Source organism: Mus pahari, chromosome 3 (assembly GCF_900095145.1).
Source record: "Mus pahari chromosome 3, PAHARI_EIJ_v1.1, whole genome shotgun sequence".
In the NCBI taxonomy this organism is placed as follows: Eukaryota; Metazoa; Chordata; class Mammalia; order Rodentia; family Muridae; genus Mus; species Mus pahari.
This window is the reverse complement of record NC_034592.1, coordinates 56,732,220-56,744,160: the sequence shown is the minus strand read 5'-3', so window position 1 is coordinate 56,744,160 and position 11,941 is coordinate 56,732,220. Positions and strand designations below refer to the sequence as shown.

The window sequence follows — 11,941 nt, the reverse complement described above, 5'->3', positions numbered from 1 at the left end:
CCTAGTGTGGCGACATCAGAGTCAGCTCAAGCTTGGAATACAGAGAGCCTAGTGTGGCGACATCAGAGTCAGCTCCTGCTTGGTTTCTTTGCGATGGTATTCGGGAATAGCATCAGGTAAAGAAATACAGCTACCAGTTTAACTTACTGCTACATTTATATTAAAGAAACATCATTTACAAATGGCATCCAATGTGGGGCACTATATGTAAAAGTTCTTCTTCCCAGACCCATGCTCCCAGAAATAAGACTCAGACTCAGAATATAATTTACAAACACTTTGGCCATATAGCTAGGCTCTATTCTAACTAGGTCATAACTAAGGATAACCCATTTACTTTAACCTACACTCTGCCACGTGGCTGCTCACCTGTGCTCAGGTCCCGTGTGTCCATCTCCTTATATCTTCCTGGGCAGATAGATCTTCCTGTGCCTTGCTCTATTCCAGAATTTTCTGCCTCCTGATGCGCCACCTTCTATTTCCTGCTTAAGCCACAGCTATAAGCCATAGGCTTTTAAAAAAGGATTTTTTTATTATATGTAAGTACACTGTAGCTGTCTTCAGATGCACCAGAAGAAGCCATCAGATCTCATTATGGGTGGTTGTGAGCCACCATGTGGTTGCTGGGATTTGAACTCAGGACCTTCAGAAGAGCAGTCAGTGCTCCTACCTGCTGAGCCATCTCACCAGCCCAGCCATAGGCTTTTTAATTAACAGCTGATGCATCCATACAATACACAAGTTATTCTCTATATACTTTGCTACTGTTATGATTCATAATGCAGATATGTTTTTCTGACAGCATTAAGTGAGCCCTGTGGAAGGGTTGTTCGACCTCCAAAGGGGTCGAAGCCCACAGATTGAGAAATGTTGTTCTGCATAGTATGTGGCCACAAGTCTCCTTGATGAATGGGGTCCATTGCCTTAGTACAGACTGATTAGAGCCTAGGGAATATATTCTAATATATTCTAATCCCCACACATATGGGTTATAGAATCATAAGCAGGCTGTGAAAACTGTTTCTGGCCTTCCTCTGAGCTTTCTGCCAGAGAGGACTTGCGGTGTAAGGGAGGGACTACAACAGTAAAAAGATAGGCATATGCAAGAGCCTTTGTTTGAGACAGGATTTCTCGATGTAGACCAGGCTGGCCTCAAACTCACAGAGATCCACCTGCCTCTGCTTGCCAAGTGCTGGGATCAAAGGTGTACAGTACCATGCCCTACTGTAGATAGCCTTTAATTTGGCAGAAGTGGAAAGGGAAAGGATGAGATGGGGGTGTTGCCATGTCTTGCAGGATGCTAAGGAAAGTGTGTAAGCCAAGGCTGTCCCTTGGGCTCCTTGATGAGATCTGGAAATGTGGAAGCCTTGGGAAGCACGGGATACAGAGGAGGAGGACAGCACTGCATGTGACCCTGACCTGCTGGAGGATTGAGGAACACCCAAAAGATCTATCTTTCTTACGTGTATGAGTGTTTGCCTACATGGCATATATGTGTGCCCCTGGAGTCCCCCAGCAGAGCTCAAAAGAGCCACTAGAAAGCCTGGACTGGAGGTATAAATGTTTGTGAGCCACTATGTTGGTGTTGAGAATCCAATCCCTGTTGTCTGCAAAAGTTACAAGGTCCCTTAACCACTGAGCCTCTCGCCTAGTCCTGAGGAAGACTTTTAAACGAGTGAAAGAGCTTCTCCCAGCTGGGCTCAGGAAGCTGTGGGCGTGCGTTCCGGCGGTACCACTCCCAGTGCAGGGAAATCAGAGAAACGAAGCAATACAACTCATCTCTCCATGAGACAAAGGTTGCATAGTGCGAAGGAACTCTGTCCCTGGTGGTTCACTGAGCCATTGGGTATACTTAGCACTGACTAAGGTCCTCATGAATAGCAGGGATTGGAGGACATCGGGGAACAGATGGACTGAGGAAGTTAAGCATGAGGACAGCATTTGATTTCCAGTTCACCAGGGAGGGACCTTGGATTTGGTAAAGGGCTTCAGAAGTCTTACTGAACCCCATGGGGGCATGTGAACTGTAGAAGAAAGGAGACATTCTGAAAGGCCTATGTGATTTGGGAAGACATGTAAATGAGATTTGTAAAATATTAAATCAAAGGGAATTGAAAGGACAAAGCAGCTTTTCTGTCTGGGTGCTCAAAGGCAGATGTGTACAGGGACTCAAACACTGTGCTAGTGACCTTCTGGAAGGCCTTGTGGACTGAGCAAGAGAAGAAGTAAATGACAAAATAGTACAGGTGAACAACATTAAGCTTGACTTAGTGATGGAGAGTTATCTCATGAGTATGCAGCATGCATTTATCCTCTGCATGAAGTATAGTGGGGGAGAGATTGTTCTTTTAAGCAGCCAGGTGTGGCTGAGTGCAGGACAACAAGGGCCCTGATGCTAGCTGGGAGCCTGTCAAAAACTAAGGCACTGGCTCTAGAGACAAACATGGCCAACAAGAGTATGGCCCTGAGCCAGGTTGAGCAGCACTGGCTGGCCCAACTGCCATCAGGAATGGACAGATGTTTAATAACTTGTATTTGCCTGAATTAATTGTCTTGGAGGCTTACTGCCTCCGACTGCTAGCCTAGGCCTAGTCCTGGAAGCTTCAAGCCTCTGTACCTAGACCTACAATGTTTTCAGCCTCTGAGGGTTGCTGCTGAATAAACCCAGCCCTTCCTAGTACTTTCTAAGCTCTGGCTGGCTGGTTCAACTCAGCTGTTCTGGCTCCAACTCCTTTCCCAGCTGACTTATTTAATCTGGTTTCTCTCTCTGCCTCTGAGTTTTTGTTTTGCTTGGACTCAAATTAACTCAGGCAGTCTGTTCTAATCTTTTGGCTCCTTCTCATTCTCTGGCTCATTCTGTCTTCACCTGTGTCTAGCTTGCTCTTACTCTCTCTCTGCAACCTGTCTCTGAACAACTGTCCTGGTAAACCTGCCCTCCTCTCTTTTTCTCCCTGTTCTTGTGAGAGTTAGGCACTAGCCTATTCTGTCAAATCTTTCTCTGATTCATCACTTTGTCTGCCTCTCAATTAGACATCACTTTCAAATGTGAGTGCTTCCTTTTACAAACTAACTTTACCTTCACTGTTTGAGATTAAAGGGTGTGTACTGAGCCCCACAACTAGAAACAGGTTTTTCCAGTCAACAGTCTTGAGGTTCACAGTGTAATTAAATATCCTGCAATGTCTCCACATTTTCTAAATAAAAAGGAAAGATTTTTATCTCTACCACAGTAAAACTATCTCAACAAACAGTTATCCATCCCACACATTAACCGTCTGCATGCCCTCAGGAAGACCCACTGATGGGATGATCCGTCATCACTGCTGCCTTCATCATCTGCCCCTCTGCATCAGCATCTCTGATGCATCACGGTTTCCAGTCTGCAGGGCTGCTGAATGGTCTGTCCTTTTTCAGCCAGTTTGCTGAGCTGTCCCAGGCAGAGGGGGTGTCAGCTTTCTCTCTGATTTTTGTCTTTCTGAGTACTCAGATCAAATCTTTAACACATTCCCTGACCTCCATTCTGATGTTAACATATCTTTAAAGTATACAGGGTGATCCAATTCATCAGGGCTTTTTTCTTTTTTCTCCTGCAATCCAGTGTCTTCCAGCTGATCTTATTTCCCACTCTGTTTATCCAGGTACAATTAGATCTTTATGAATCCACACATAAACTAGACATGTAGGCATTGCCTACCCAGCTCCATCCCAGTGAGCCAGGCTTCATACTCACTGTCCAAGGGCTGTTTATCCTCATCATCAATTTCAATTGTAACACAGATTCACAATGAAGCACAACCTCTTCTCTTCCTTCCTCTGTCTCTTGTACCTCAAGCATTTGTATTATTGTAGCTATGTTTTCTTGTTGTACAGCTATTTTCTTTCAATGCTTTTTGAGAAGAAAACATACAAAGACCACAGCTGAAAGTAGGGAGGGGTTTACTCCAGTGGTTACAATTGCAATGGGTGCCAAAGTGGCCTTTTCGAGTAACATTTCAACCATCCCAAGTCCTACCCTTGCTCTCAGGGGATCTGAAATGGAGTTTCCCGCCTTTTTAATGCAGGAAGAGTCTGTCTATACAATTATAATTATCTTTGGGGGTGGCTTACTGTGATTTGCTGTCTCAGAGAGTCCTGTGTCTTCCCTTGCTCTGGGCTTGAGCTCCTACCAGTTCAGTTTTCCAGCCCTCTCCGGGCATCCAGATGAACGCAAGCCATAGATGCTTCCTCTGGAGACCATCCCGGACCAATTTCTCCTCTGCAACTTTCTGTCGGATGTCTCATGTCCTCTGTGACATTTCTATCCAATGTCCTCTGCTTTCTGCAACGTTGGTGGGCTTTGTCCTTCTCCAATTATGTTGGTTTCTCCTTCTAACCACGTTGGGTGGAAGATGTAAAAGTATCCTTTATTAGGTGTTGTAACTGTCATCTTGGAGGTTTACTGCCTCCGACTAGTAACCCAGGCCTACCTCCTGGAAGCTTCTGGCCTCTGGACAATCTTATGTAGGCCTTCAATGTTTTCAGCCTCTGAGACTTACTGCTGAATAAACTCAGCTGTTCTGGCTCAAAACTCTTCTCCAAGATGAATAATTCCATCTGGCTTTTCTCAGCTTCTCACTAAATTGCTCTGTTTGACCTCATTCCAACTCTGGCAATCTGTTCTAATCTTCTGGCTCCTTCTCATTCTCTGGCTCATTCTGTCTTCACCTGTATCTAGCTTGGTCTCTTTTTTGCAACCTGTCCCAGTAAAACCACCTCTACCTCGTCTTCTGCCCTCTCTTCAGTAGCCCCACTTTGCTGTTCTCCTGAGAGCTGGTCACATCCTATTCTGTCAAATGTTTCTCTGACTTGTCACTTTGTCTGCCTCTCGATTAGATATTGAGAGACCAGTTCTTGGGTTCAGACTCCATCTTAGAGAACCTGACTTAAGGCTGAACTCCAGGTAACTAACAAGCCAGCACCTAGCACCATTTCCCAGGTTCCCCTCTGACAAGCCTGCGCCTGGCACTTCACATCCTAACAACTACCAATGCGGAGGAAAGCAAAAGTTCGTGGTTTGGCTCCCAGCACCAGCCAATTAATTATGTTAAGGTCAACAAAATTCCATAAAGCACTCCCCTCCCCGATCAAATGTGTGCCAGGTTAGAAACCCCCTTGTTTGCTTATTTCTACAAATAACTGCTTAAAGTTGGGCTCGGGGCTACACCCTCCCATTCTCCTGCTCCAGAGATGGCGGCTCGGCCCACGCTGAAGCTTGAGCACTGGAGTCAGCTCCTTGGTGATCTTTTTGATCTTTTTGAGGTTCATGAAGAGGGTACAACAACATCACTTTCAAACATGGCTGTTTCCTTTTACAAATTTTTATCTTCATTGGGATTACAGGTGTATACTAAGGGTATGTCCCTACTCCAGATTAAAAGTGTGTGCTAAAGCTAAGCCACACCATAACTAGAAACAGGTTTTTTTCCAATAAAGAACACAATCTCAGGATTCACAGTGTGATCCCTGCAACAGAGATGCACAGTGATCCCAGGGTCGCAGGGCAGCGCCCTAGGACCAGGAGGCCAGGTGGATCGGTGCCTTATGGAAGATGACTGTAGAGAATGAGGCTGGGGAGGGGCTAATGGGATGAGGCCTCACATCCAGGCTTTCTTACCCAGCACTGCTCTTCTGACCAAACAACTGGTACAATAGATGACCTTGCCGGCATTTCTATTTTAGTATCCCCCTTAGCCAACCAAGAACAACCTAGAATGGTGTTGTGCCTTCGGAGAGATTGCCAGCTCATGGGAAAGCATTTCTCTATATCATGATACCCCTTTAGTGCTGTCTTAGGGTTTCATTGCTGGGAAGAGACATCATGACCATGACAACTCTCATAAAACAAAACACTTTGTTGGGGCTGGCTTACAGTGTCAGAGGCTTAGTCTGTATAACCACGGCAGGAAGCATGGCAGCGTGCAGGCAGGCATGGTACGCAGAGGAGGTGAGAGTTCCACATCCTGATCTAAGGCAGCAGGACACTGTGGACCACTCTGGGAGTAGCTTGAGCATAGGAGACCTCAAAGCCCCCGCTCATAGTGACACACTTCCTCCAAAAGTCACACCCCCTAATAGTGGCATTCCCTATGGGCCAAGTATTCAAACACATGATTCGGGGGGGGGGGGGTCATACCTATTCAAACCACGGGTATCTTACGGGTTTGTAAAAGCTTGTGGAAATCCAGGGAAGACAGGCTGAAGGGGTTAAATAAAGGCGGGCACTCTGTGTGAGCGTGACAATAACTTCCAGGAGCCATGAAGTGCTGAGAGGAAACTGCCAGTACAAGGGAGGGCCCCTAAGCAGCACAAACCACGACTGTTACCACTACTGCTGGTTGCACGCCACACTAGGCAGCTAAGATCATATTGGAAACTATGTGCACTGCTGAAGGACACAGAGAAATAGGGCTGTAACTGAGATGAGAGCCCCCTCTGTGTGGGAGAGAGTTGTCCCTAAGAGTCCTGCTCCGCTATGTATGCTGAACTGGACTACCATGCAGGGCAAGGTGTGCCTACACGACTGTTAGAAGGGTGAGACTAACTCCCTTCTCCTTGGACTTAAGGTCTTCCTTAGAGGAGGAATTCACATCAGATACCGTAAGCCAGGGCAAAACCTGTGGTGGAGTCCAGTGGAAGCAACTGCTATTGTTTCGTTAAACAGATGTGATGTGCACATCCAAATGCCTCTATTGGTTTTTCCAACCATAGATAACTACTCTCTCTTGACACAGAAGGAGACTTAGTACAAGGGGTGATTACTCTAGACTCAACTGGTTAAACTCCTCTAAACAAGAGACTTGCTGTGGCACAGTGGCCTAATACTCAGTCACAGGTGAAGGGAAATAAGCAAACATATATACTGTCTTCCTCAGGACTCAGGAAACACCGTGGAAACGGGAGCCGAAAGAACCTAAGGGGTGTGGAGGGTTATGTGTTACATAGCAATTGCCACAGAGTGAAACACTTGCTCCTAAGAATCTGGAAGTAAGCAAAAGCGGTTAAAAGGGAGGAAGTTCCTGAAATCTAAAGAACCCACAGGCCCCACCGCAAGATTATAACAACAGTGAACAATTGCTGGGGTGAAGAGACAGAGCCACCAGATGTCCTGAAGGTTGGGTGAGTACCACGGATGCATCCTGTAAGTGGTCACCCACACGTGCTTTGATCACTCTCTGACTCAAAGCATTCATCTACTCACTAAGCTGGACTAAGAATTGAAGTCGTCCTTTTAGCATGGGCAAAACCCAAAAGGGACAAAAATCAACAGGGAGGGGTAAATTTGGCTGGTGAGGTGGCTTAGCAGATAACGGACTTTGCCATGAAGTCTCATAACTAAATTCAATCCTGAGAACGCACTTGGTAGGAGAGAACCAACTCACATAAGCTATCCTCTGACCGTCACCCCCCCACACACACATTCACTGCCACACTTCCCTGCAAATGTCACCTCGCTGTCCCTTCCCAGTGCTTTCCCTTCGAGTGTCTTGCTTTCCTCCAACACTGGCAAGTGACTCCCCTGTGGCAAATGACTCCCCTGTACACGACCACTAACCTCCCCAGTGACTCTCCGCTGATAGGTGAGGGTGGACAAGAACCAAAGGCTTCATTTCCCAGCCCCCCTCAGTTCTTTGTGGTTGCACGGCTCCTCGTCAACCTGCAGACTTTGTTATGATGGTATAGCAAACTTCTCCGTGATCTCAGAAGGCTAAGAATGCCTGTCTTCTGGCTGAGTAATAGTGGCTGGGTTCCACCTGCCATCTGAGACCATGCCATGACTTTGTGGGTGGACGCACACACAGATGGAGCAGACAGGATCTATGCAGCCCTGGCTATCCTGGAACTCGTTCTGTAGACCAGGCTGGCCACAAACTGCTCAGCCTGCCTCTGCCTCCCAAGTGCTGGAGCTAAAGGATTAAAGTATACCACCAACACCACTGTCTGGCTGGAAACTTGTCTAAAATGGGAGAAATAAACTTTAAATCACTGTACTTCAAGGATCTCTGAGATTAACCCAGCCCAATCCAACATCATTACTGCCCTGGCATTCCTGAGAATCAAGACTGTGTCCCCCATCTGCCACCAGGGGCTGTTACATAGCTTCACCATTGTTGACTATAGCACTTAAACCCACAAGGTTCTTCTTGGCTTGTCAAAGAGAGTGGCATACTGACCAGGACACAGTCTTAAATCTGTGCTTCTGGAACCTAGTACAGAATCTACCATTGCCCTCAAATGACTGGAGCTAAGGAGATCACTGGGGAAGCATTTACCCAGCTTGCTCACGGCCCTGGGATTAATCCCCAACACTGAGAGACTCATGATTTCCTGAAGAGAATACTCAGTTTTGCACTTCAAGTAGAGTTCACACTCCCTGTGGGTGTTTTGAGGCCCTCTCCCCTAGAGCCTGGGGCTTCTTAGACTCTCAGATATCTTCTTGGATAACCTTCTCAAATGATAAGCCACTAAGGGCAAAGACGACACTTCATTGGAGAAACTGCTGTTTAAGCATTGCTTTTATACAGCTTGAAAAGTTGCTTTGACTGCCTTAAAGGCTGCTGTATCTTTCTGGAGAGAGGAGAGAAAGAGGAGAGATGGGAAGGGGGAGAGAGGGGAGAGAGACCAGAGGTCTGCATCAGACGCCTTTCTCAATCACCTGTTTTTGCGGCATGCTCTCTCACCGAGTGGAACTTGCCAATTTGGCTCATGAGCTGCCAGACTGCTTCAGATATGCCCAGTGCTGGGACTGCTGGAGATTTCTACATCACTCAACTTTAGGCCTGTGTCTCTATAAATGCATCCCGGGAGAGGGGCTGGGTTTCTGGCAGAGTCAGCAATGGCCACCACTGTGGAGTGGGTGTCTTTATGCTAGTACCAGGTCAACAGTCAACAAACTGCTTCCACCTTATTTCCAAAGGGAGCTTTCAGATACTTTTCTATCACCCAGGAAATCAATTCCTCTTGATGTAGCAGCTCTTGGAGACTTAGAAAAGCACGCCCACCATAAGCTGACTTGAGAGATGTGAGGCACACATGAAGTACACGCGCAGCACTTAGACAGAACACAAGGAGACCGTAAAGCGACTGGAGTTTATTGCCGCGATACCGTTAAGTAGCTACAGAGCACAGCTCCTCTCTTTCTCTTTAAATGCCATCTCACCACAGGCATCTAAAGCAACAGCAGCAGCTACAAAATGGTGTCTGAATAATTCTGAGTTCAAAACAAGATCTGTGTACAGGCAGAATAAAAAGATGTTCAATTAATAGTGTGTCATGAACCGGAACAAAACATCTTCAACCGGGAGCTTTGTGTAAACCGTAATAGAGATGCGACTCACAGAGACCAACATTAAATTCTTGTTTCCTTTTACAGTTTAGTGAGGTGGTCTGTGTTCTTGCAAACAACTTACAAAGTACAAGAAACGTTGCGTGTGGGCACTAGGCATAAAATATTTCATTTCCTTACACAAGGCATAGCAGTGGTACAGGGAACCCAGCGGGCACCCCGCCATCTCTCTTCCAAAGATGTACATCCCAGAGCGGCAGTGGATGCCTGGCAGCAAGCCACCCATGACAACTGCTTTTGGTTGTTTAAAATACCAGCACTTCTCAGATTCCCCTCCTCGGCTGTAATTCTCCCAACGTGGTGGGAGGCAAGCCTCTTGCGTAGTTTCCCCTTAGAATTATGTACAGAACACCTACAGATACGGTACAAACTAGTATGAAATCAATGGTAGTTTGCGATCCCAGATCTGACCCCGTGGTTAACTAAGCAGACCACGTTGGTTCTGAACACTGGTTCCCAGTTAAGAAGGCTCTGAAGCATCTGCATCCACAACGGCAGACACTGGCTTCTCGACGGCCGGGGTGCAGTCGCTGACTCTGTCCTCAACAGTGGTGGGGACCTTGGAAGCAGGAGACATCACATCCACAGCGAGGGAAGAGGCGTCTGCCTTTGCAGTAGTCATGACAGGGTCAGAAGGTGGGGCCATGGCAGGAAGGGAAGACAGCGGCTCCCCTGCACTGGCTGCAGAAGAGCCCTCTGGAACCAAAGGGAATGACGGGAGAAAGTCGGACGGCATGGGGAGAGGTGCAATGCCAGGTAAGTTTCGGGGAGGCAAGGAGGGAAGAGGTGGCAAACCTAGGATAGAAACAGCAGAGGTTACACATCCTCCCGGCAACCAGAGTGCGGCCATCAAGCTCTTCTACCTGCACCCGAGAGCCTGCAGCCGACCTCTAACTGGAGGCTGGGGCCAAAAGCTTTCCATTCTCAAGCTCCGTGTGCTCAGCCCTGCACTCAGGGTATCTGCTGATGGAACAACAGATCCTTCCAGAACGATGGAAAGCAGTGCTCCCTGGCATTCAAGGGTGCTGGCCAGATGTGAGCTAGGAGGATCCTGCCTAGGCAAGGCGCCTCTTGTCAGCTAAGAGGAAGGAGCTGAGAGGGCTGCCTCAAGGAAGCCGCCCTGCACCTGGGGAGGCCCCGCACTGCCTATGCTGCTCTTGGCGCGTTATTCTAGAGATTTTTAAAGAGGAAAGAGCAAAGGGAATGCGGATTGTATGAGGTATATCCAGGATACCAGTGGCTGGAGAAGCTGGTCCTGTTCTTAGAGGATTGCTGCATTTAAAGACAGAGGGACCAAGAATATGGGCACCAGGGGAAAGAAGCAGGGAGTGTGGTGGGTGTGGCTGGGGCTTCCCAGGTCCTGAAGATGTAAAAACTGCAAATCTGTCACAAGTGTGACGATGACAACCACTATTTAGTATGGAGTGATCACTGCAGCGTCGTGATGGGCAGTCACAGGGGGCATCAGCAAGAGCAGGCTTGGGACTGCTGTTCCCTTACCACCCGGGCTAGGACCTGAGCGCCACCTGCTGGCAGCTGGTACTCTGGGTTACTACTATAAAACCATCTGTCAACACCGAGAACACTTAGCTGGCACTGAGCGCAGGCCTGCGATCCTAGCACGTGAGAGGCTGAGGCAGGAAGTTAATCCATTTGAGGTTAGTCTAGGCCAGCTACACTGAGACTCCCCCTGCTCCTCCAATCTCAGAAAAATGAAAAATACCAGGCCTGGACTGCACAGAGCAGGCAGCAGCATTTCCTGTGGGTTGCATCCTTGAACAGGAAGTGAAGAGAGGACTCCAGCCTCTTCAGCAGGTGACCTGTACCACACTGTCAAATTCAGCGCACAGGGCCACTCCACTGATCCTACGAGAGCCTGCCTGGGGCCAAACCTGCCAGGGTGCAGAGAAAGGGAGGGAGGCAGAACGCTGGACCCTGGACTTCTTTCTTTCTTCTTCTCCATATACAAGATGGATACTGATTAGAAGGAGCTGAAGTGTGAGCGTGTTTAGCTGAGTTGCTCTTTCTGGAAAAGACTGAGCTGGAGACCTCACTTTCCTGAATCCATGTTTTTATTAGCAATGTCTTAGGAGGGTAAGGCGTGCAACATACCCGGGTTCCCGAGCTCTGGCAAACCGACCCCTGGCATGATGTGCGGAGCGGGAAGGTTGAAGTTCGAGAGGCTGGGGAGGTTGGGGAGGCTAGGAAGCCCTGCTGACAAAGGCATCAGACCTGAGCAGAGGGTGAGAAAGCACACATGGTAAGTCGTTGACCTGGGATCACACATGCTGACAAAAGGATCTCTTAGAATTCCATCACCAGGGTTCACTGGTGAGCAACAACTGAATCTCAGAACATGCTCTCGTGTCTAAGGGATTAGGCTGTGAAACCAGCAAATGCTACAACAAGCAACACATGCTCCCAACGCCCTGGACAGGAGAGAAGGTGCCCAGTGATCTAGTACCCGGAGAAAAGGCTCATTTACTGTGGCAACCACCTAGGAAGCACAAGTCGACACCTACACACTAACAGCTCACCGTGCTGCCCCATCATTCTGTG

At 47.9% G+C, this 11,941-nt stretch overlaps 1 protein-coding gene across 1 annotated transcript in view; it reads right to left on the bottom strand.

Annotated features, from left to right (window-relative positions):
* Positions 1-9,107: 9,107 nt before the first annotated feature.
* Gorasp2 (golgi reassembly stacking protein 2) overlaps positions 9,108-11,941 on the bottom strand; it is a 29,593-nt gene continuing 26,759 nt past the window's right edge. The window contains exons 9-10 of the mRNA XM_021191977.1: positions 11,495-11,614; positions 9,108-10,177 (exon numbers count right to left, since the gene is read on the bottom strand). Coding sequence (XP_021047636.1) covers positions 9,843-10,177; positions 11,495-11,614 — 455 coding nt within the window. The 3' untranslated portion in view covers positions 9,108-9,842. The remainder of the gene's footprint in view (positions 10,178-11,494; positions 11,615-11,941) is intronic.